This window comes from Balaenoptera borealis (assembly GCF_965194805.1).
Source record: "Balaenoptera borealis genome assembly, chromosome: 18".
NCBI classification, from domain to species: Eukaryota; Metazoa; Chordata; class Mammalia; order Artiodactyla; family Balaenopteridae; genus Balaenoptera; species Balaenoptera borealis.
The window spans coordinates 15,968,428-15,993,864 of record NC_138877.1 but is presented as its reverse complement, the minus strand read 5'-3'; the positions used below and the strand labels follow the sequence as shown (position 1 = coordinate 15,993,864).

The 25,437-nt window shown below is 44.9% G+C and overlaps 1 protein-coding gene across 1 annotated transcript in view; it reads left to right on the top strand.

Moving 5' to 3' along the window:
• Positions 1-24,020, top strand: part of LOC309615647 (uncharacterized protein) — a 234,112-nt gene extending 210,092 nt beyond the window's left edge. Inside the window, exons 4-7 of the mRNA XM_082365704.1 lie at positions 11,800-11,876; positions 18,631-18,679; positions 19,847-19,947; positions 23,669-24,020. Of these exons, the coding sequence (XP_082221830.1) occupies positions 11,800-11,876; positions 18,631-18,679; positions 19,847-19,947; positions 23,669-23,991 (550 nt within the window). The 3' untranslated portion in view covers positions 23,992-24,020. The remainder of the gene's footprint in view (positions 1-11,799; positions 11,877-18,630; positions 18,680-19,846; positions 19,948-23,668) is intronic.
• The last annotated feature ends 1,417 nt before the right edge of the window (positions 24,021-25,437 follow it).

The following is a 25,437-nucleotide window of genomic DNA, read 5'->3' as shown; positions in this document are numbered from 1 at the left end:
CCCATATCTGTATGTTTCAGCCTCGTGCCGCCTGACCCCTCTGCTCATGGCACACATGGTCCTATGTGCGTGGCCACATGTGGGTAGCCATTCACTAAGGAAGGGTCACACAGCCTTTAAAAATCATGTCTGCTTTTGAGAAACATAAAACAAGAATCCTACACTTCCTCAATTCCAATAAGCCTCCTCTACTTTATGATTTGGGGAGTGCCTGCTCTGCCCCACCCCATCTCACCCCCTTCTCCAAGGGAGGAGAGGTCACAGAAGAGCATCCTGAGGGCCAGATTCAGTCCACGGATGATATGATTCTACCCCTCCCCCCCCCCAAAGAAATTCCACCACTGGAGGAAATAGCCAGCATTTAAGAATCGGAAGATTTCATATAGAACTCAGATTTCCAGCTTCTTTTGAAAAAATAACAAAGAAGAAACTATCGCCAGAATTTCTCCAGAAGGATGACCTGGCTGTTACACCAGAGGGTGAAGAGTCCGGCCAAGACAAGAAAAGGCAGCACCCTGACTCTGTCCCCTTGAACCTCTTTGAACCGGCACAGACCATGGTGTCGACCAGTCACCCCGAAACCCTTATTGCGAAGGAGGCTGTTGGAGAACCTCACCCCGCCCGCTGGCTTGCTTCACTCCTTCAAGTTGCCTCCAGACCTTCCTGAGCGCGTGTCTGTGCCCCTTCCGTGGGTTCCTCTCTCAGAGTTCCAGTTCCTTAAGGGTCAGTCCTCATGACCATGCAAATCCCTCAAAGAAGGTCCGCGCTTTGGGATTTAAATAAGTTATAGGGACTTCCCTGGCGGTCCAGTGGTTAAGACTTTGCCTTCCAATTCGGGGGGTGCAGGTTCTCTCCCTGGTTGGGGAGCTAAGATCCCACGTGCCTCGTGGCCAAAAAAAGAAAACAGAAAACAGAAACAACATTGTAACAAGTTCAATAAAGACTTTAAAAATGGTCAAAATCATCTTTAAAAATAAATAAATAGAGGCTTCCCTGCTGGCGCAGTGGTTGAGAATCCACCTGCCAATGCAGGGGACACGGGTTCGAGCCCTGGTCTGGGAAGATCCCACATGCCGCGGAGCAGCTGGGCCCGTGAGCCACAACTACTGAACCCGCGCGTCTGGAGCCTGTGCTCCGCAACAAGAGAGGCTGCGATAGTGAGAGGCCCACGCACCGCGATGAAGAGTGGCCCCCACTTGCCACAACTAGAGAAAGCCCTAGCACAGAAATGAAGACCCAACACAGCCAAAATAAATAAATAAATAAATTAATAATAAATAAATAAATAAGTTATACATCACTTTGCAAGAGTCTCTGAGCGCACGTTTTGTTATGAACCGAGAGGAGAGGGTTTGGGGACACACAGGCTCTAGCCTGGGCTAGAGGATTAAACCAAGAACCTGGGAAGTGTGGGCAAGAGGCTGGGATAGGATGGAGGACCGGCAGCTTGCACACGTCTCCCTGGACTCGTAGTTCCGGAGGTCAGCAGGAAGCAGGTGAAATGGGGAGAGACATGGTCCTCTCCCTGCAGAGCGGTTCTCCTCCTGCCGGTTTCAGGCGCTGGTACTCCTAGCGCTCTGCTGTCTGCGGGAGAACAGCGAATCCTCATGGGCAACAGGACAGTGGAGAGGAGGTCTGGAAAAACCTCACTGCAACTCATTTTAGGGCAGGAGCACATGCCAATAGCACGCTGCCCCTGGACCTGATTTTCCTCAGATGCTAAGTCGCCTTCCAGCTCTGAATTTCTATGATTCTGTTTTCCTTTGCTGTCCCAGAAGAACTGTGCCTTTTGGCCCCATGTGAGGGTTCATCCGTAGTGTAAACCCGCCTGCAACTTCCCACGACACACCACGGTTTGCCAGTCAGGCCACAGGTGAGTGCTGTTGCAAGCATTCCTGAAGAAATTGTACCCGAGAGCAGGTTTATTAGAACCTCAGCATCACAAAATCCAAGCTCGTGAGGACCACACCACCGGTGGCTCACGTCAGCCCGTGGCATTGAGTGTGATGTGCCGGTCGATGACTGACCTCAGATAGAGTCAAAGGCCGGCCATGACATCCATATCTACAGAGTAACCTCAGTCCAATATTCAGCATTACCTTGAATCAAGTCATTCCCTTGAGAACTCAGCAACTGAACCGAATGCAGGAACAGATGCCTGACGAGGACACGTGCAGACAAAAGGAAATTCCGACCGAGGAGATAATCTCCATTGATTTAGTCACACAATGAAAGGTTTCACTCCTGCACGAAATACTTCAACAGGCAAAGGTTTTCTGCTTTGTACTCTAAACGCTGTAACTCCTTTTCCCTAGAAATAGCAAGCATACTATGTCACACTAAATTCCTTCTGCCCATTGAATCGTCTGGCGTGGAATTTTGGACATTCCAAATTTGCTTTTTCTCTCCATAACTCTTTTGTTCATTCACTGGGTACTTCAGCCAAATCCTATTGAAGGAAGGAAATGTGGCTTACGCTGCGTGCAGATGTGATGTGAGGTTTGCATTCTCCAGTAAAGCTGTCAGAATATTTTTTAAAAAGTAGCTGCATCCTTATGCAACCATCATATCTGTATATTCTCCTCTAACCTTTTGTATGTATATTTATATGGTTGTAATAAAAGTTAACACATACTTTTTCATTTATCCTTTTAACTCCATGCACTGGTTACATAGGCTTCATTTTAATGAGTGGAGAAGAATCCATCAAATGAATATAAATACATGCCATTGTGGCAGATTGCAAAACTGACCCTAATTCTTCACCCCTCTCTGTTTCTGCATTCTTTGCAATGTGATTTTGTTGGCCCTCCCATCAGGAGATGGAGTTGATTTTCCAACCCCTGGAATATGGGCTGGCCTTGTGACTTGCTCTGACCACCCAAATGTAGCAGAAGCAAGTGATGGTGTGCTGACTTCAAGCCTATACCTCAAGAGTACTTGAGGACAAGAGGCCTTGAGTACTTCTGCTTGCCTTCTTGGAACCCTGCTGTAGACTGCTATCGTGAGAAAAATCCTGAGCTAGCCTACTAGGGACTAAGAAACCATGTGGAGTGAGGGCCGGTCACCCCAGCCATTACAGCTGCCCCTTCCTGGACCACTCAGCTCCTGGTTATATGTCATCTAAAATCATGGACAGGTAATTTAAGTATATAATAATAAAAAGGATGATGATTATTGTTTGCTAACATTTATTGAAGCCTTGTTATAGGTTGTCAATTAATCTGCTTCCTTCCTTCTTTTTAGACTTAATTATCCCTTTATTTACTAATTCCCATAACAAACATTTACTGAATGCCCTTATAGATAGGTGTTTGATTAGATTCATTCACTCACTGATACCTCTGTGAGCTGGGCAGTGATCCATATGTTGAGGATACAACAGTGAACATAAACAGTCCGTCCCTGTTCTTGGGGACTTTCCTGGCGGTCCAGTGGTTAGGCCTCCGCTCTTCCACTGCAGAGGGCACAGGTTCAATCCCTGGTTGGGGAACTAAGATACTGCATGCCACGCAGCCAAAAAAAAAAAAAAGTCCTTATTCTTAAAAAGTTTACATTCTAGTGGGGTGGGGGACAGACATAGACAAGTCTATGGCGTGTCAGGTGGTAATAAGTGTCATAAGAAAAAAAAAGGGAAGAGTGATAGGGACAGAAGCAGAGTAGAAATAGTAAAAAATGTTTTTTGTGAAGGTGATCAGATAGAGGATAAATATAAATTTTTGTTTTGAAGTCTTGAAATTCTTAGAGTTTTTTTTTCTTTAGAATAAATTCAGATAATCTAAATCTCTTTAGGGCATCATTTCTGAAATGTGGTCCCTAACCTGCTAAAATCCCCTCTGCTATGTGTTTGCGCACCCTTAGAGATGGTACCTGGAAAAGGAAAATAGTCTAAAGAAGCAGAAGTGTCTGACCCTGGAGGTCACCTTGTCCTTAACTTGTCAGACACCGTTTGCAGCCAGTCTGACGTCAGTCAGCAAGGCTTGACATGTGATTCATCTGTGTTCGTACCACTGTTGGTTCCTGTTATTGTTTTTCTCCTCACATTGTAGTTAATCATTTGTTTGAGTTTGGTTAAACACTCACGTGCCTTATTAGGCCTTTTCCTACAGTTTCATGTGGGCCAAACCCTTGGTGAAAATGTAGGTATGGGTCAGGTCTCTATCGGGGATCCAAGGCCCCTCTCCCATTCCCAAGGGGGCCAGCACGCTGGAGTGAGAGGTCAGAAGGAATAAACCCAGTTTGTAAAGCAAAATCACAAATATCCGTAGGTTGAAGGACAGAACGTGTCTTTCTTCCTACAAGCAAATTTTAGAGAATCTCGAAGGTTCTCTTTTTCCTCTGAAATTACTCTCAAATTTTAAAAGAATTCGATCCTGAGCCATTGACCTGAATCCACTGCAAATAAAAAGAGAAGGGAGGCCAACGAGGATTTAAGGATAAACACAGGAAGGACAGAGACCAGACTCCACAAGGATTTCAAAAACCCAGATCTGCTTACAAAGCACATTCTAACCCAAAGTTTCTGAGTTGAAAAGTTACCCCCTAAGATATGCAGACACAAAGGGAAGAGCTTAATGAAACTCTCCTCCTTCCTAGCCAGGGTAAGGCACAGTCAAACAGCAGGAGACCTTTAGCAAGTTTTTCTTCCTTTCCTTTCCTTTCTTTTTTTCCTTCCTTCCTTCCTTCCTTTCTCTTTCTTTCTTTCTAATATCCTCCTTCTTAGCTTGACAGCAAACCGGACAGATACTCTGGCCCTGACTTGCTCCATCTGGATTTGGAAGCCTTCTTCCTACCCAGTTGTCAGAAGGCTCTTTGTCCTCAAACACAGAAAGAGGTAGATCTCACTACCACCCACAGTATATTTCTGATCAGGCTCCAAATGAAATTTCAGACCAGCCTGGAGCCTTTCAAAGCCAGGTCGAGCCTAAGGCTGAGCCCTGCTTGCAGAAACGACTAATGACTTGCGGTAATCACCCAAGTTCAAGGAGCCTGCAAACTCTTGAAACAGGACTTTGGAAATGAAGAAGAAGTTTCTCCTCTTAGTTCATCTCATCACCATCTGGTTAGATTTTATCATCCTTACTGCTCTGTGATTAATTTTTTATGCCATAGATTTCTGCTAATTAATTGTAATTACTGGGAACAGGAAATTTCAGCGGGACCAGATCTGATTATTCGGAATGGCAAAGTTGGAGAACAGTTCCTTAAGAGACGTTTCTTGGGATTGTCAAATTTCAGAAGCTGAATGGAGCCACTGAAGTCAACTGGTTCAAAGAGTTCACTAATAGATGAGGAAGCCTGTGAGAGTTAGCCCAGCTGGTTAATAGCAGAGCAAGGACAAAAATCCCAATATCCACTTCCCTGGTCCAGTGATGTTTGTACCAGGCTCCACTGCCTCGAGAACTAGTTCAAACCAGAAGCAGCCACTCCTCTCCGTTTGGGTGGGATCATCAACTCCAGGATGGAATTTGGTCAAATGTCTCATTGCATCATCACATCGCTTTGAAACTCCAAGTTCTTTGGACACAGAGTTCTTATCTACATGATGTGAACCAATAAATGCTCTGGAAAAAAATCAGTCCAACACTTGGCTGGTGTCTTGGAGGGGAAAAAAAAAAAAAAACTGGGTGATTAAATTTTTAAAACTGAATTAAGCAGCTGTGTTTGCATCCTGTGGACACTCCTATTATGCCTGGACCAAGCTGTCTGAAGCCAGGGTTAAGTCACAGAATTGTATGGAAATTGTACGGTGGTTCTGTCATAGCGGCAAGTGACATATCAGCCCTTGGTTGTTGTTCAGGGTGATGGAGAAGGTCCAGGTTTTAGTCTACTGGTTATTAAACTGTCAGGCTACGTTTCACTTTTGAACGGTAGAATGTTTTTTTTCAAATAAAATAGTTATGTGTCATCTCTACACATAAAATAGATAAGGGCGACATTTTATGCTTAAAATGATAAATTTCCCCTCTCTAAAAACAATAAATGAGAAAAATAAAATGGTCTGATTGAACTAACATTTGCACTTGTGAGTTAGAAGAGTCATTTTTAGTCTTAGAGCCGCGTCAACACGTGATTCGCCTCCCTATGTGGATTTACTGGCACCATAACTGATTCACCTGGTGTAACACGTGCTCAGCCCACGGTCTGGCTGGCTCATGGGAAGTGTGAATACATCAATGACTCTTAGCTTGTGAGTTTCAGAAAGGCAGGAGCTACATCTTAATTCACCATGTATCCACCCTTCCCTGAAATCACCTACTGCCATGACTTTCACAAAGAAGGCATCCGATGAATGTTGGCTGGATTAGGAGGTAATGAGTTGGTACTTGATGAGGTTGAGTAAGAGTGGTCCACGGGAGAGCTCAGAGCAGCGGAGGGCTGTGGCCAAGTCGGTGAGTTCAGTGGGATGCTCTAACTACAGTGTGATGCATGAGTTAGAACCGAATGTGTCAGCCTGCTTCTTACAGATTCTTCCTCCTTGCGGTGTATGTAATTAACGGCATTCTCTGGTCCATGTGGTCATCAGGGCAGGGACATTTTTCAGCTCCTTCTCTAGCTTTATAGATTTTTATCTCCTCTGTGGGCCTTTGGGCCTCTTCAGATCAGCGCTTTGATTTGGATCTTCATCATCTTTCACCTGGACTATGGCAGTGACATCCAAGGAAAAGTATACCTGTCTCAAGAGTCTACCTTTGCCAGTTCATGCTGTGCTTTGTTAGAAAGTTTATTTTCTAAAACTCAGATCTCGTCAATGAACTCACCTGCTTCAGAGCCTTCAACGGCTCCCTAGTGTCTGTAGGTTAAATTTCAAACTCCTTTACAGGGCATTCAAGGTCATGCTTTTCCTTCACTGCCACTGCCCCCTACCTCATGTGACCATTAATTTACCTCCATGGAGGAGACAGTTCTCTTTGGGGCCTCTGCTCCTTTCCTCGTGTTATTTTCACCTGAAATGCCCTGGCACACTCTTTGCCCTTTGCGTCTGTCTCCCAGCGGAGAGCACTGCCCATCACGACAGGTAACATCTCTCACCATTCTCTTCCCAGTGTTTAGTCCAGGGTCTAGCACGAAATATGTATCCAATAAATATTTGTTGAATGAATAAAAAAATAAAAGGCTGATAACTATGGTTTGCATTGAATTAAAAATCAAATATATTTTCATTACTAGAAGAGTGAGATGGCTCAGTTCAGTTCAGTGCCATACATAGTGGGAAACGCGAAGAGTGATAAGGCAGAATCTCTACACTTTAGAGGGTCAGTCGGAAATAATCAGTGATGGCAAGAAATATGAAAACGATCAAAAGAAAGGGGCCAACTAGAAGAGGTAAACCCAAGCAGTGATCTTCTTACTGAATTCCCTGCCTGTGATTTCTGTCCCCTCCAATCTGTACATGTTTCTCAGATTCATCTTCTCAAGTACCCTTTTGGCTATATCAGCTCTCATCTTAAAAACCAGATGTCCTGAGGTCCTTGTCACCTACAGATAGAAGTCCAAACCACTTATTCAAGCCATTTATTCCTCCCATAGGATCCAGTCTTTGGCTGCTATGACGTGCCCTTGTGGGATTCTGTCTTGCTCTGGGGAGCTTCTCCCATCCCACCAGGCTGTGTTGGTCCATTCTTGGAAGGATGCAGAGAGCTATGGAAACCCTGAGGCAGCAACACTGTCCTGGGAGCAGGCATCGTCTGCACAGTTATGTGACACCTCACTTGTCTGATGCTCAGGAGGCAGGTCTCAGTGTCATATACTGAACACTGTTTTCTATTTCTTTTTTTTTTTTTTTTAGTTCTTTTCTTAAATTTATTCTCAATTTTTTAAGCTGAAATATAGTTGTGCAAATCACCCCCTCATAGCATACATTCAGAGTACTTCTGCCTGCAGGAGTAACTGGGGTTTTCTCTCCTGGCCTCTCCCCCTACAATCAGGATCTACTCAGATACTATTTAGCTCAGCTTCCATGTCTCCCAAAGTCTGCTCCCTCCCTACTCCACAGCAAAGATTCTAGCATTCAGAGCTGTGAGAATCACCCAGGAATTGGTTCAAATGCATATTTCTGAGCCTTACCTTGGAGAACTCTGCATTTTAGATCAGCATTCTGGCTGATTTTGGTGCAGGAGGTTCACTGCCTACACTTTCAGAAACATCTTAAATGTGGTCATCAACAGTTCTGCGTATATTCATTCATTCATTCATTCATTCATTCTTGTATTTAGTCACAAACACAGATATTTCTTCTACAGCATAGCTTTTTAAAAAAATTTTTATTTTATTGATGTATAGTTGATTTGCAATGTTGTATTAATTTCTACCGTACAGCAAAGTGATTCAGTTATACATATATATATACAGTCTTTTTCATATTCTTTTCCATTATGGTTTATCACAGGATATTGAATATAGTTCCCTGTGCTATATAGTAGGACTTTGTTGTTTATTTATTCTATATATAGTAGTTTGCATCTGCTAATCCCAAACTTCCAATCCATCCTTTCTCCACCCTCCTCCCCCTTGGCAACCACAAGTCTGTTCTCTGTGTTACAGTAGAGCTTTTATAACAAGACTTGCATATGATAGGATCAAGAAGAATGAGTTACATCTACTGTTATTAGTTATAAACAATTGTCTTCTAAAACCATCCAGTAATCATATATCCTTAAGGAAACAAAAATGCTCAAGTCTGTCCCACACAGCTGCTTGGAAAAGCTGTGTGATTTATTTGCCCCTCAGTGAATGATAAGAAAATGTGAGAAATCTGCCCTTACATGGTAAGGGGAAAAGAAATACCCCACTTAAGCTAGGTGGATGGATTTGCTCAATGATGTTTAATTTTTTAAGCTGTGCTCTTATACATATATTTTAAATTCCAAAAGGAAAAAAATAACTTTGGAATTGCACATCTGAAAACTTAGCCTAAGGCCCTAATATGATTTTTGATAACTAAATATTCATTAGGAACACAACCCTCAACGCACAGAGAACAAATTGTATTGGTTCATTGAGCCTACCGAGTTCCAAGTACTATGGTAGAGACACAATGATAGCATTAACTACAAATTTACAGGACTTACTTTCCTGGCTTCAAGGGTTTTGTCAGGGTTTAGTGGGTGGTGACATATGATAACCATATTTTCCCATATAAAATCATATATGGTCTTACAAATTTGAAAGTGAGATTATTCTTAAAATTCCTGGATGCATGTTCCTCTTTCCACGTGAATTCACCAATTTGGACAGACTGATCTCTTCACGGTCCCTAACCTTGCCCCACACCTTCCTCCCACCTCTCCTTAGCTCATGCAGTTTCCCATTCTTGGAATACCCTCCTTTCTATTGTTCTAACCACCTAAGCCTAACTTTTATCCAAGATCCAGTTAATGTTCTACTTCTTGGTGAAGTCAACCTAAGCCATCTCAGACCACATTGAACTTCAGCATAACTCTATCCCTTATTGTTTACACTCTTACTTGGCATTTAACAGATGCCAAGGCAGCATTACAAACCTTCTTACGTACAGATCCCATTTCCCCAATTACACTACTGCACAGCCCTTTGGAGGGCAGTGACCATGCCATATGTATCCTTACATTCACTAGACTGATTATAGGATCAGACCTATGGTAGGTACTCCTTAAACTTAAGGTATGAATGAGAACGTGGACATTGTCTTTATTCTTTTTGTGTGTGTGTGTCAAATTTTCTCTGTGGTTGGCCCATTCTGTTGTGCAGGCTCTGAGTTCCACTCATGTTCTATGACATCTAAAATTTCAGTGATGGGTGTTGTCAAGTTCAAAGCTATCTCCTTGGGTAACGTCCATTTCAAATCAAGAGCCACAGACTCATATGCTTTCTGGGGCCAGTCAAGTAACCTCATAGGACAGTGCCCACCCAGCTCCGTATTCTTGCTATGAGGGAATACAAGCTAAGCCCAACCTACCCGTCAGAGCGGAGCGTGTTCATGCCCAAGGTGTACCCCACTAGGGCTCTAACTCTATCAGCAATCCATGGTCTTTGAACTCACTGCTAGGGCAGTTTGTTCACTGGTTAAGCCCCTCTTGCCACCCTGACCCGAATGCAAATGCCTGTCTGGACCCAAATGCAAAGACCCATCTCCAGGTCTACCCTAACCTTGGTTGACCTGTTTGCACAGAGTCAGATTGATTCTCAGTTATCAATAAAGTCTCTCCGGGCAAGGCTTTTTGTTGACTTCCACCTCTGCCTGGAGTTCCATGGCCAATGGTGCTCATCAAGCTCTGACTCTCTGCTGCCTTCAACAGGCCTTTGACCTCATTGCCTTTGCCATTTAGCCTGGTTAACTCTTGGCCTTCCAGATGAGATAAAGGTCTTATAGTCTGAGATAGATTAAGTATTTTGTGTCAAGTGCTTTTGTGTGTTTGGTCATTAATTTTTGTTCTGGTTATGTGTGGGGAGGTGCTTTCTTCTTGACTTACTTGCAGTTATTGTAGGTACATTCTGGTTTTTTCCGCTTCTGTACCTACCATCTTTATTTTCCTTCTATTTAACATAGCAATGCTATGAAGTAGAAGTCAATTATCTTGGTAAAGACAGTATGGTTTAACTGAAAGCATGTGACATTTGGAGTAAGACAGATCTGAGCTTTAATCCGGACTCTACCAGTTACTGGCTCTATGAACTTGGGCAATATTTTTCTGTTTTGTTCCTCTCTGAAAAGGGCATTATGTAATCATATGCAAGCAAAACTGACTCATAGATGGTGCTTAATACTGGGTTTTTTCCCCCTTCTTCATGAGGTGTTTTCACTTTGAGTAAGGTAGCCAGTCGTCAGCTTTCTTGCTATAGAAATTAGCAGTCACTGCGTGGGAGACATTTGTAATCGACTTCTCCCCTCTGCTCAACCTCCTTTGTTGTCTTCAGTCTGTGGTCTCTCAGATTCAGGAGAGAGAATACACATCAGGCAGACGTTTAGTCAGCAAGCCCAGCACTTTCTCCCACTGACTAAAGGACCTTACTTCACCTGCAAGCTCAGGAACCATCCTTTGACTGTGAGCCACAACCCTCATGAAATGTTAGTTATATGAAAACTAGGCAGACTGCTATGTCCTGTTAAACAAAACTGGGTCTAGAAGGGCTCGTTGGAAGGCTAGGTGCTAGTTTCTAAGCATAACAGCCACATGTGATTCTGCTACCAACACTGGTCCAAGGCAAGACCTGATCTCCATGACCATCTGTTGAATTTTCACTGTCAGAGATTTTACATATCATATCGTTTAATCATCAGAAGAGCCTTGTGTGTTAGGCTCTCATTCCCATTTTACAGATGAGGCAACTGAGGCTCAGAGAGGTGGAAGTAACTTTCTCAAGGTCATATAACTAGTAAAGGTCAGAGCTGGGATTTGAAGCAAGGTCTGACTGAACACAAGGTGTTGTGTTCCACTACCTCTAAAAACAAGTGGTCTGAGAGCCACCCAATGGGGAGGGCAACCTGAAGGGATATAGATCTTCACTTGGCTCCACAGGGAGACACAGGTATCGGCACCTCGTTGCTCCATGGGGGCTCTTAAAAGCTAGGTTGAAGGCCGGTTTTAACTATAATACAATAATAATGTCAGATCGTAGCCTTTTGTCTGTTGCTGATACAGTGTTGATTGATAGGTTACATTTTTAAAGATTGCATCAGTAATTCATGCTAATTCATTACTCCTGAATTAGCGTAATGCTTCAAATCATCTTGTTGTAATTCAGCATAATTATCTATAATTAAAAATAAATTCCTGTAGGGTGAGAATATTAATTCCTATCCAAATCTCTTTATTTCAGTTGTGCCTATCAACCATTACCCAGCTCTCACTCAACAACTCTGAACACTTATTGTGGAACTGACTTTGCTCTGTCCGGTGAGTTGACACTTCCTATACCATGGCATATTCTTCTCTCTTTGGGGTCAGCATTTCTCTGTGTATTTTGCATTAGTAAATGTTCTTAAAGTTAATGGCTTTTGTTTGTTGTGGTTTGATTCACTCAGAGATTCTGATGAAAGCTATGAAGCACATTCAAGGACAAACACACAGGTTCATACGCATAGATTGTGCATGGAATTTCAGGATAAGCAAGGATCCCCTAGGACCGTCTAAAGTGGGATTCACAGACCATCAGCATCAGCATTGCTGGGAGCTTGTTGGAGAGGTAAATCCTTTGGCCCTAAATAAGAAACTCTGGGTCTGAGGACCAGTAATCTGGGTTTTAACAAGCTTTCCAGATGACTCTGATGACCAAAAGTTTGAGAACCGTGACACGAGGAGGAGTTAAGAACCTTGCCCTGGCAGGATGCCATTCCCATCCTGCAATAAATATCAGCTCTGTGAGAGCAGAAAGGGTAATGGATCCTTGCAAGCTCTGATCCCGTTACCTTCCCTGGGTGCTAACGACTGCTTCGTGTTTCCGCCCAAGGATCCATTTGCTCACCGGCAGCAAGGAGGGGGCTGGTGGCACCATCACTGAACCTGCTGGGACACCCCAGGGAAATGCTCCCAGGTGCCTGGGAACATTCCAGAAGATTCAGGTGGTGATAGAAATGGGCAGGTCCTCCCCCTGGGTCCATACCCATCCTTAGATTGCTCTTCAGCCCCACCTGTCCTGGTCTAGGAATCATCCTTGCCCTTGAGGCCAGAGTGCTCTCTATAGCAGAGCCCGAGTGTGATTAGGGAGAACACAGTTTGGTGCTTAGAGTTTCAAGAAGTCAACTTTTGGAGTCAATCTCTAAGTTTTTCCATGCAGGAAATTTGACCTCTCATCCAGGTAACTCGGTCATTAGACCTGCGTTTTTAATTATGTTTCCATGTTTAAGTTTTATTGTGTGAGGAAAAATTACTTAGATTCATAAAAAAGTTCTCACCTGAGGCCCGAATCTTTCTTGAGTACATGCTTTGACATGCAGTTTATTGCCCTAATCAGCCACAGTTATTTGTCCTCTCCCAGCTCTCATCCCTTCTTGGCCTAAACCCGCCCACCATCCTCACAAATTTAGTGCAAGGAACTGAAAAACATATAAGAAGGTTTTGTAAAGTGAGCTTCTATTTAGAGATTTATTGTGCCTATGTTTGTGTGTCCTCTTTAAAATGTGAGAACCTGGAGGGGGTCATGTGTTTAATATTTGTTCATTTTACTATTTCAGTGCATTAGCATTTACCCTGAGCATTGCAAGGAAGGTGCCTACAGGAGTATGGAAATGGGATTATTAATTATGTTGACCAGTTGGCTTCTCTGTGTTCAGTGGCCACATCGCTTAAAAATTCATGTTCTTCATTTCAAGGAAGGACCAGATTGGAGAATGTAAAAAAATAAAAAATTAGGGGCAGAGTTGAGATAACTTCAAAAAGGGAATCGACATCCTCTTTATATAAGCCCCTCTGTCCTGAATGTTTTCTCACCCTTCGGGAGACAGTCAACCTTCTATCCCTTCTTTAAGACCCAGATTAAATATTATGTCCCTTTGTACTAACACTGTCTTTGGTTATACTTTTATTGTACACTTACAACGTTGTTTTGTAAATATCTGTTTTCAGGTCTGTTTTCCTGGCATTCTGTGAGCTCCTTAAATTCAAGCCCTGGGTTTTATTCATTGCTTTGCCTTCAGCACCTAGCACATCAGAAGGCTCAACAAGCACTCCTTGAGTTCAGAGATGTTAGCACACAGACGATTGTCCTGTAGTGCAACAGGGGGCATTGAGGGATAGGCACGAAACCCACTTTTGCCTAATGGGCAGCTTAGTAGATGCAGTCAAAGGCTAGCGACTTCTCTTAGTCCTACTGGCGACCAGGAAACCAAGATCCCTTTTCACAGAGAATCCATTCCCTTCCTACACTGCAGGAGATCTTACTCTCTGAAAAAGAAAACAACAAAAACAAAATAAGAAAAGAGGTTATTTAACTGAATATTTGAATGGGTCCCAAACTGCTAAGCGCTTTATAGGAATCTGAAAATACAAGTCCCCTGACTTTGCTTCTCCCTCCAGCTGATACCCCACCTCTCTTCTCTGCTGAACAGCTGCTTCCGTTTCTTCAGCCCCATCGGTCCACTGAAATGGTTTTTGCCACCACGACCAGTGGTGACCCTGGCTCTCTATCTAGGAGTCTGCGATTCTCTCCTTAGCTGACTTCTCAGTGGTACTTAGTGCTGTGGATCACTCCCTGACTTTTGAAGCTCTTCCCTTCTTTTATCAAAGCACCTATTTTTCTAACTATTTTTAAAAAACTTGTTGTTTCTTAGAAGCTAGCCTGCCTGACTGTTTTAAAGTCCTTGTTAGTTGCCATGTGTCCTTCATGTGAATTTCTCTAAGGGTTTTGGAGGAGAAAGGGGACATTTCAGTACCTGCATAACCAACACATTCCCATTGTTCACGACTCCACCCAAACTGTTTCCTTGTAGTTCTTCGAGGTGATATTCTCCTTTCCAGCCCCGGGGTCTTTACCACCTGGAGGTCTCCCTTCCCATCTTTGCCTTCAGAGCTCAACACAAACATCTCTCCTCCTGTGAGCCTTTTCTGGCCATCTGATCACCTCCATGCTAGGTTAGTTAGCTTTATTACTGTTCTGCCAGGACCAGGTACCTTTCCTTCTAAGCACTTATCCAAGTGTCTAAATGTAAATCTATTTCTGGTGATATGATTAATACCTGCCTTCCCACTGATGGTAAGCTCCATGAGGGCAGGGACCTGGTCTGCTTGCTTATAGTGAGTGCTCAAAAACTGTTGGCTAAATAAGTAATTTTATTATTTCATTGAATTTGTAAAGCAATGCACAGAACTCTGACCTGACAATTCTTAGGGGGCTCCATCCCCCCTTCTTCTACATTCTTACCCAAACAATAAAGTAAAAACATCTGTCCTTTTGTTTCACTCTTCACCAAAGGGAGGAGAGCCTGAATTTATCCGGCAAGTTGGAGAAAAGCAACTCTGTTACATCCATCTACCTCGTCATGGGCCATGCCCTTCTCACAGCCTGCTTGTCAAGAAGTTTGTTGGGGCGACTGAGTGGTCATGCGTGATTCCAGCTGGTTTGTAATGAGGTGGGTAGATCTGCCTATTTCCAGGGCGAAGCCCATTTGTCGACTGGTCTGAGCCATTTCTGCAGTCGAGCTTTATCAATCAGTGTGACATTTTGACTTCCATCTCTCTGACCTTTTAGTTTTCTCAGTGAGTCAGTACTTTGGATGCTAAAACTTAGGTGTTAATTTAGTCCTCTAACAAAAATGGCAGGCTTCTTAGATTTTTTTTCCTTTCCCTGTTACAATTGATGCCCTTGTTTCCTGAGCTGACTAGGTCAGAACAGTTTTTCTCTTTTCTACAAATCATGGTATAAATCTTACTGAGTTTCTTTTTTCCTTGGAAACTCCTTCCCTAGTCAAGTAGTGGAAGTTTCAGTAACTCCTAATGCCATCCCAGAGTCACTGATGAGATGAGTCTTTCACATCTCAGCTGCCTGCCTCACCCCGACTTCTGGTAAGGGAGCTGTGGCTGGCAGATCACAGCTCTGAACTTACCAACAATCTCCCCCGCCCATGGAAACTGAATGACCTGCGGGTTGGGGCAATTGACCTGAAGGCAGAGGCTCAAAGGAATCAAATTTCTACCTGGCTTGCAGCCTATGAGGTAGACTGGCACAAAATCAGTGCTCAAAGAAGGTCAGAAAATGATTAACCAGGCCAAACAGAATTCTTCTCAGAGAGAACTGAATCCGAAGTGTAGGCAAGCATCCACTAGCTGGGAAGGAGGACCCAAGAAGGGAAGTGCACAACGAAAATGGAATCTGATCATACCTGAGGCTTGGTAAAGGGGGAACACCAGAGAGAGATGGCTGATATCCTGCTGCTGGTTGTTAGATGGATAACCAGGCTGCTAGAACTGCCTTGGATTCCAAGTGTGCCCGTGCCCCACATCCAATACTACTGGGAGCTCATGTACACCTTTGTCCTCTGCAGCCAACAAAGCTCAGTGAAGACTCTCACAATTCAGGATGCTTCTGTTTGTCTCTCCTGAATTCCCTTTCTGTTTCTCCAGCACCCTCGAGGAAACGTCTACAAGGTATTCCTTAGCACAAAACAAGAGCATGTCTCTATTTCCTACCCAGCAACTCTATCCATGGTCTTGGTTTACTCCCAACTTCACACATGACCTTGTTGGCCACAGGAGCCCATGTACTTGATGTGGTGGAATAGAGCAAATGGCGTGGGCCAGAGGTGGCAGACACACAGCTTGCGGGCTGATCCCGGCCCTTCCAATGTGCCTGGTTTGGTTCACACATATTTGTAAGAAAAATTTTTGAATTCATTTCTCACATTTAAAAAGATGGAGACTCCCCATAAAAATCCAGATTCCTAGATTCCCTGAAAAATGTGAACAACCCTCCACAGCACTGGGCCTCCTTTCCCTGAGTGCAGTCATTGGTCAGAGCTGAGTAATGGCCACCCCTTCCGTTGAATACACCCTTAGCTCTAGTTCATCCCTGGCCTGCCTCCATCGCTTATGTGCCTCTCTGATCCCTGTGGTCACTGGACTTTGAACTCACCGACAGAGAAAGAATGAGGGAGCAGATAGATGAGGAAAAGAAGCAGTTATCTCTTAAGCCAAGGCAAGAAAGAGAATTAAGGAAGGGATGCAGCCAAGAGAGGATATAACAAGTGATGCTAAGGGTGGGGGCCCAGCAGTGCCATTGAATTTGATTAGGAGGGGGTCACTGATGGTTTCCATGAGTCCAGAAGCCAGATGGCAAGAGGATAAAGAAGCTGATGGTGGTCAAGTTGGATATTGGAAATTCAAAGAACTGAGTCATGAAATGCAGAAGAGAGATATGACAGTTTCAGAAATATTAAATAATGACCATTGCTAATGTCTTCAGAATTTCAGAGACTTACAAAAACTTCAAACAAAGAAGGGTAAGCCTATTATATAAGGGAAAAATAGATATTGTCCCACAAGGAGGTGATATTTATTTATGGAAGATACATAAGTTGGGATGGAGAGTACTGATTACTTCATGGGGATGGTTAGTCTTCTAGAGCTAGAGAGAGGTGGTCTGTCTCCTCTGAGATTTGTAAGTTCCTGTGGCATTTTGTCCATGTTTTAGTTTTCCTATCAAGATGGAGGGACTCTGAAAAAGTTTTGATTCCCAATTGGTAGCAGCCCTTCCTTTTAAAAAATGTCCCCGTGATAATTTTTTTGGTCGAATATTATCCTGTGGCCTGTTTCATTTTCTCAGTGCTCTTCAGAATATCTCATGTGAAATAAGCACCTTGGATTTACATGAAGAAATTTGCTTTACAGAACATACTGTGTAATAGCCATTACACGTTATTTGGTCTGTCTGCATATAATCACTATGAATTATGACTTCTGTTTACAAATCCATGTGCCTCAACCCACAACTGCTGAGACTTCATTCATTCAAGACCTTAAAGTGGACTTGGTTTGTGTTCTGCTTCCTTACCATCCTGGGAGTCTCACTAATGCACCCACTTCTGTCTTCCTCAGGCTCCCAGACTAGAATACCTGCTTTCGAGTAAATACTTAAGTATTCACTAGGGCTAGACCTTCTCAGGCAGCTATGACCAGCTCCTGATGGAGGCTAAGAAAATTCTTTCAGATTCACTCATGTGAAATATCACCTCTTCTTTCTTTTGTGGCCTCAGGCTTCTCGCTTCCTGCTTTGTTGAAATCCATAAGTTATCAGGTAAATTTTGCTTCTCTGGCTTGATCTTTACCTGAAGCACCCGAATGCCTGAATTCCCTTCTGGGTTCAGCAGGGGAAGAGGGCTTGGCTCCTTTCACTGGTGGCCGCCATCTTGTTTCTACTCCCAACTCTCATGTTTTCCCAACCCTTTCTTGCTGGTCAGCTCCTTCTCCCAGCATTGACTCCCTTCCCTGTGGCAACTCCCACAATGCACAACTGGGAGTTTCTCTGTTTATAGTTTGCTGATGGGGAAGGTTTCAATTACACCTCAGCTGGTTCATCCTCTTTAATTTATACTCCCACTGCCTGCTCTCTTCACCTATACTTCTAACTATTAGTCACCTACGTGGAAGGAAGATATTGAAAATATCCTTCTGGGTTGACCCAATTGTATGGTTCTTTTCAATAACAACTACTTATCTGAAAGGAAAATTAAAGTCTGAGGGCAGTGAGAGATTTATAGTATCCACAGCGTCAATGGTCTTTGGAGCTAGAAAGATCTTGGAGAGAATTTAATCCAAACTATTTATTTTCCAGATGAGGCTTGGGGAAGAGATGTGATTTACTCAGGATCATTTTATTAGCTAATGTCAGATACCTTGCCTTCCTACACAAGACCATTTCCACCCCAGAGTATTTATTGACACCATGGTTATACCTAGATAGTCATACCTACGTATAACCTAGTCATGTGTGTATGTGTGTGTGTGTGTGTGTGTGTGTGTGTACACCTGAAGAATGTTTCCCAAACCTGTCAGAATCTTATGAGATGCCTTAAAAAAAAAGGACAGTAGCATAGACCCGTATCAGACACCCTGAAACAGAATCTCTGAGGCTGGGCCCAGGAACCCAAGGTCTGGCCTGGAGAATGCTATTTTATATAATTCTCTTGCCCTCCCCCCCTCTTCTTTTCTCTCCCATCAGGCGCTGCATTTTCTAAGACTGGCTGTTACCTGTGTGAAAGGGACGTCAGGTAGGCTCACCACGCTACGTTGTCATGGCAGGAACCAGAAACCCGGGGGAGAGAGGTGTGCATGTAGCAGCTGCCTGCTTGTGGCTCTGCGCACAAGGCCCTGTATCTTTAAGCAGAGCTCGGCGAGCTTAGAGACGGGCTTTGTTTGCTCGTCTATGTGGAGGCGGCCACCAGCCTGTGAACAGGACCTGGAGCCGTGGGCGTTCTCAGGGGAAGCTGCCACATGAGTCAGGCCTGCAGAGGATTGTGAGGCAGAGTTCTCGACATGCTCAGCGATGATTCAGGGGCCCAGCTGAGACCTCGGTGTGCCAGGCTGACCAAGTAACCCACTCTCCCTGCCCGGAGTTAGCCCTGTCTGGACGGTAGGGAGTCGTCCTGACTCGGACGACCACATCATCACCACCAGCAGTCAGAACGATGGACAGGAAACCATTCTCCCGGCAGCAGCCATGGCATGTGGGCACAAGGAGAGCCGGGGAATTGTGGGTTCAAATGGTCTGGGGTGACCAGCTCCCCGTGCATGAGCATATCAGTAAGGCATTAGTGCTAGAAAGCCCACGAAATCACCGGCTGTATCCCCAGGGATTACTCATCAGTGTGATACACGGGTGAGGGATGTAAATCCCTTCATGCGTTTAGGGATCGAAAGTCTCCTCTGTGGTCAAGGACTTGGAACAGCCCTACGTGAAAGCAGTGAGAATGACCCAGTGACCTTGGGGCTGCCTCCCAGCCCGGCTCTGAACTCCAGATGCATCTGCAGTAGTTCAAGTGCCCTTTATTCTTGATCCTCAGGAGGTGAACTATTGGCCTCCTTTTCCCTGCAGATACCAGGGTGGGGCAGAGCTTGTAAATATTCATCCTCTTCTCTCGTCTCATGGCTCTGATGGCCCCCAAAGCCTTGCTATCTTGCAGGCCAACCAGAGGCTGAGGAATAATAGAAGGAACCGTGTGTGGCATCACTTTCCCTCAAAGTTGGGAGAGGACCTGGGCTATCTCCCACCCCTGAATCACTTCGAAACCAGAAGTCACAGAGCAGAGAGTGGATTTCACATTTAGGTGTCAATGAGCAGATGCAGCCAGAACCATCACGTCTTTCCAGGGAGATAAGGGGATGCAGGGCACGTGATCTGTAAGTGTTTTTGTTTGTTTTTACCTTGAATCCTTCAGGCATTCTTGTTGGAGAGCGAGTCCCGGGAGAACAGCTTCCCTGAGTGGCTGGTCCATGCTGAAGGGGCATAGCGGGCGCCGTGGGGGAGCTACAGCGGCCAGTAAGTAACATGACCCCTCGGCGATGCTCCACGTCAGTACCCAGGCCCAGGTGGGAGCAGCGATTGTGTAACCTTGAGTTACAAGGAACCGCGACCCATGATGGCTGGGTCATGTAGACAGGGGCTGGGGTTATTGCAAGAAACAAGGGGCAATGCAGCAGAAGTTCTCTCCTCAGAAACCACAGTATGGTTAGTCCACCCGGAGATCAGAACTGGAGGCAAGATAGCTCTCGGGACCTTGGTACTTGGAGGTGGCGGAATTTGTGCTCTGCCACTGAAGCGACTTGGCCAGCTCTTTGGTTTCTGCTGCTCTCTATATGCATGCTTTAGCTTTTCCTCCCACCACCCTCGACCTAATATAACCCCTCTATGCTATGTCTTCTGTTTGATCATGTTTCTACTTCCTCACACTTTGGGCTTGCTCTTAACTTCAGCTGGCTCAAGGCTATTCATGGTCTTACCCACTGCATCTCAGCCCCTGTGCAAACAGCCTGAGACTCTGTGTATTTCCCCATTCAAAGTCCTGTCAGTGAGGATCTGATTGGCCCAGCGGATCCCTGTTTGAGCTCAGCTCTTTACAATAGGTCATGAAATAAGCCTGAACAGGCAGCCCTGCCACAGGTATCTACTTCCATCCAATCAGATCAGGACAGAGGTAATAGGGCCACATCTGGGGCTTCCATTGCAGCACAGGCTATGGTAGGACACTGTCCCTTAGAAAAGACCATGGATGTGATCTAACCATGTTTTTCGACAGGCAGCCAAGACTTAAAAAGCTCCCAGTTAAGGGAAAAAGCAACAGCTTCAATCTCAGGCAAATGCCATATATTTGGATTTTGTTACTAGGCCCTTAAAGTACAGAAAGAAATTTGAAGTCACCTTGATAAACTATACACAGGATAAAATATAATGTTGCTGGAACCAATGCCAAATACCAAATTCTGGGGTAAAGCAAATTATACACATATGCAAAAATGGTGGACAAGGGGAGAGATGGGGAGAAGGGAGGCTTGGAAATCCAAGCAGGCATGAAATACAGAGAAGATCTGGGGGTCATGGTGAAACACAAGCACTGTTGAATATGTACAGTAATGTGGAGTTAGAATATAATGTATAGGATTCAATAGAATTTCTTGTAGTGTTCTCAGCATTGGCTAAATCCTTATTACATTTAGTTTGTTTCCATATTTTTTAATAAAAGAAGAAGAAAGGAAAAGCAAAAGTGCTGGAGAAGATTGGGGGATGCAAGGTGAAAAGAAAGAAAGGAAGGGATGTAAAACAATAGTTGGATTCTTTAGTGTGGGAATAAAAAAAAACAGGCGAAGGATTGACTTTTCAAATTCAGCCTCAAAATCTAAGGCAGCAGATGTGTGGACTATCCTTTTATTCCAATGCCACAATTAAAATCAGAGGGAAAAATGGGGAGGCGAAAACTATTGGCAGGTTGATTGCCAAGCAACTGATGGAATTGCAAAGGGCCGAGCCAATTCACTTTTCTTAACAACAAAATAATTGGACTGTGTCTGAACTATGTGAAATTATCTCCATTTTTACAGACACCAGATGAGTTTGATTATTCAGTAATCAATGCACTGCTCAGCACTAGCATGTTATATCAGCCAAAATAGATGATTTGACTCCAGAAATGTCAATTCAGTGGCACCCTGTTAACATACTCTTAGGCTTTGTAGGAGAATGAGCTCCAGAACCAGAACTTTAGTTACTGCTTTACCCAGAGAGACAGCAGACCACTGGGTAAAGCCACTCAGCTTCCTCTTGGAGAGTGCAGTGGTTAGAAGACAGGACATAGCTTGTCCTTTTCCCCCCTCACTGGACTGTAGTAGATTCATCCAGTCATTCAAAGATAGGCTGCAATGCAGTTCTGACACCAACCACCCAGGGTTAGCACAGACTTTACAGGGAAAGGGCACTGTCCTCCAAAGACTTCTTTCCCTTCTGACACCAGCCACATGTTCCAGGGTCCCCAGGCCACCCACACTTCTGAACAACTGGCTACAACTTTGGGGATTCCCATGACCCTTTCAGATTTGATAATTCGGTAGAACAACTCACAGAACTCAGGAAAGTGCTCTACTTACAGTTTTACTACCAAGGATACAAATCTGGACCAGTGAAAAGAAGACACCCATAGTGTGAGGCCTGGGAGGATCCCAAATGCAGAGCTTCTGTGTCCTCTCCATGTAGAATCAGGACGTATCCAGGATGTATTCTGGTACATTGGTATGTTCACCAACCAGGAAGCCCATCTGAGCTTGGTGTCCAGAGTTTTTATTGGGGTTTCATTATGTAGGCACAATTGACTGGATCATTGGCCACTTGCCTGAATTCACTCTTCAGTCTCCATCCTTTCCTTGGAGGTCGAGAGGCTGGGCTGATGTCAGGTGGTTCAAAGCTCCAACCTCGAGTTACGTGGTTGGTCTTTCTGGCATGGCCAGCCTCCATCCTGACATGACCTAGTGGCCCACCATGGGTCACCTCACCAGCATAAACTCGGGTGTGGTCTCAGGGGCCACTGTCTTCTGGTGAGAGTGGAGACTCCCAAACTGCTGTGGCTGCTGCCACTTCCCATGGGGAGAAAAATAAAGTTTAGGTGGTATTTCTGCTTCCTAACCTGCATCCCAGTGGCTTGCCCTTTCACCTCCATCCTTCCCCTTCTCCTACCAGGCTTCCCCCCAGCTCTCACTTCAGGCACCCAGAGCTCCAAGATGGAGAGGTACCTCTTTCCTCCTGTCCTGATCACCTTTTTTTTTTTTTGATTCAGATTATCTATGTCCCAGGAAAAATGACAGTGGAATAGTTATCCTATCAATAGTCCCCCAAAGAAATTGGTGCTCTTTGGTGTACTTCTCACTGTCTGGGTTGGGCTGCTTGGTCTGCACTTACCTTCATTATTATCACAATCATCACCATCACCATCGTCATCATCATAATCATCCTCTACTTCCTACTCCTCCACAACCATCCTCGACCAGTGCCCTACAAGGACCTGTAGGAAGCAGCCTTCTGTGTTTTTACCCAGAGAGCAAACCAAGCTCTGGGGAGGGAAGTAGAAAACAGACCAGCAGGCACAGCAGGCAGTAAGCCTGAGCTGGGAGGTTGGAGGAGGAGAGAGAAGGCAGGAAGGACGTGAGACATCAATCTTCCTGCAGACAGCTGGCGAGGCCAGGCCGGCTGTCGGCCAGAACACACCGGAACATGGCCACCTGGGGGACAGGTCTGCTGGGGCAGTCCAAGCCAATTGCTTGACAACAGAATTATAGAGGAAGCATGGCAGTGAGAGTAATGGTGCTGGCCCTGCCCTCTTGCCTCCGCAGACACAGGAAGAGCACGGAGCCAGGGCAAGGCCGAGCTCACAGGGCAGTGGCCACACAGGACACTTGCACCAGTCACTGTGTTCTCTGGGGTCAAGCTGGTCATCATGGAGACAGAGGGAGACTCCCCTTTCTCCTCCTAGCTTCCAGACCTGCAGTCTGGCGTGGTGCTTTGGGGCCAGGGAGACTTAGGTTTGATTCCTGGCTCTGCGGATTGCTAGCTGTGTGAGGTTGGGTGTGTGGCCTGGCTTACACTGAGCCTTGTTTACCGTGTGTCGTGCTATCTTCCTCCTATTGTGGAGTGAGGGTTAGATGAGATGATATCCACAGAAGCTCTATGATACCCAGCATATTTAGCCTGTCGCCCTTCCTTTCTCTCTTGTCCTCAGGTCCCTGGTGCCACCGTCCTCCACACAGCGCCCTGCACCTGCAGACTTGGCAGAAGCTCCTGCTCCATTTCTTGCTGGGCTGGGATGATTCAGGATCCCCCACCGTCCAACAGAGTTGGCTCCTGAGGGGGAACAGCGCTGAAGGAGAGCTTCTCATTTCCCCCTTGACTCAGCCTGCGGACTTTGCTGGAATAAAAGGAGGTTGGCATTTATGTGCTGTGATTTCAGGGACACCAGAAAGGCCTTTCCTTTGCTCCCCTCACTGCCCCACTCCCACCCAAAAAAAACCCCCAGAAAACTCTCTCCTCTACGTTGCCTGCTGAAATTCAACCAATGGGATTTTGTTCTTTTAGTTAAGTCGTTTAAATGCAAATTTTCTTAGAAAGCCTGAAATGTGTCTGTCTGTATGAATGAATGAGTCTCATTCTCTCCTCTGAGGTCCTGTGTGAGGGGTGGCCTGAGGCCATCGCTGAGGAGGGAAAGCAGCCCAGACTCTACTTAACCTACTTCACAATTTTGCTTTGAGCCCATTTCAACTGAGGGTGCAAGACCGGTTTCTCATCAAATCCACAAAACTCATTTTCTCAGCCTTGGAGTTTTTTCCTGCCCCACCCTCAGCCCCACCCCACCTCCTCCCCACCTCCTCCCCACCTCTGTACTCCACTGTGGCAGGAAGGAAAGATGGGATGTTTGTTGAGGTTCTCTTGTGTGTCTGGATGGGGATGACATATGTCATCTCATTTAAACCTCATGCAATCCTGGCAGCAGGGATTAATTATCTGACTAGATGAAGAGAAGAAACAAACAGCAGAAGAGTTAGTAAATTATCCAAAGACCCCAAACCCGTGAGTGGACCAGCTGGGATTTGGACCCAGGTTGGTTTTACTCTAAAGAGTATTCATAAAGTGGTAGTAACTGCTTCCACTTTCTATCGCCCACGTTCTAGTTCTAATTTATTAAATTTAATATATGAATTACAAAATATAAGTTTCTAAAAAGAGGATGATACATTTCCATCACAAAATCCTAGATTGTTAAAGACATTTTATTGTGAAAACACTCAAACATCCACAAAAGGTAAAGAGTAGGATTGCAAACCCCCTACCATCGTAGCCTGTTCTCACTACAACGGATAAAAGCAGGTTAACAACCAGGTGATATGAAAAGCATTGGGAGAGGCAGAGCCTTTCAGCTATTCCTTTCCTACAGACACCTGCCCGAGCACAAGCTCTGTTATGTTGTTCATAGGTGACAAGGATCACTAATCCTTACTGAGAGTTTACTAAACTGCAGACGTGCTTTGTGCTTTACGAATGGTAACCAGTGTAATGCTCCCAACCTCTCAATTACCACTGACTCATTTTGCAGAGTTGGGTGCTAAGTCCAGAGATGTTCCTTTCTTGCCCAAGGCCATGTGGCTGGTGGCCAGGGGCAGAGCTGGGGCAGGAACCCAGGCCAGCAGGCTCCAGAGGCCATGCTTTACACCCTGGCCTTGGCTCCCTCGGTTCCTCCCTGACTTGATTTATATTGCGAGACAAAATCTGCAAGCACCATATTCCCCACCTTTGGTCTGTTCCCAGTGCCATGCTCATTTACTCCTTTTTCTTACATCAAATGCAAACCTTTTAGAATTATCATTTGGAAATTCCAAAACGTTTGCCCCAAGAGCAGGGGGCCAGGACTTTGAGCTTTCAGGCCAAACACTGTTCACCCTTTTCCCAACTACCTCTTTCAGCTAAAGCTTCCCTAGATGATCCGCAGGAACGGGG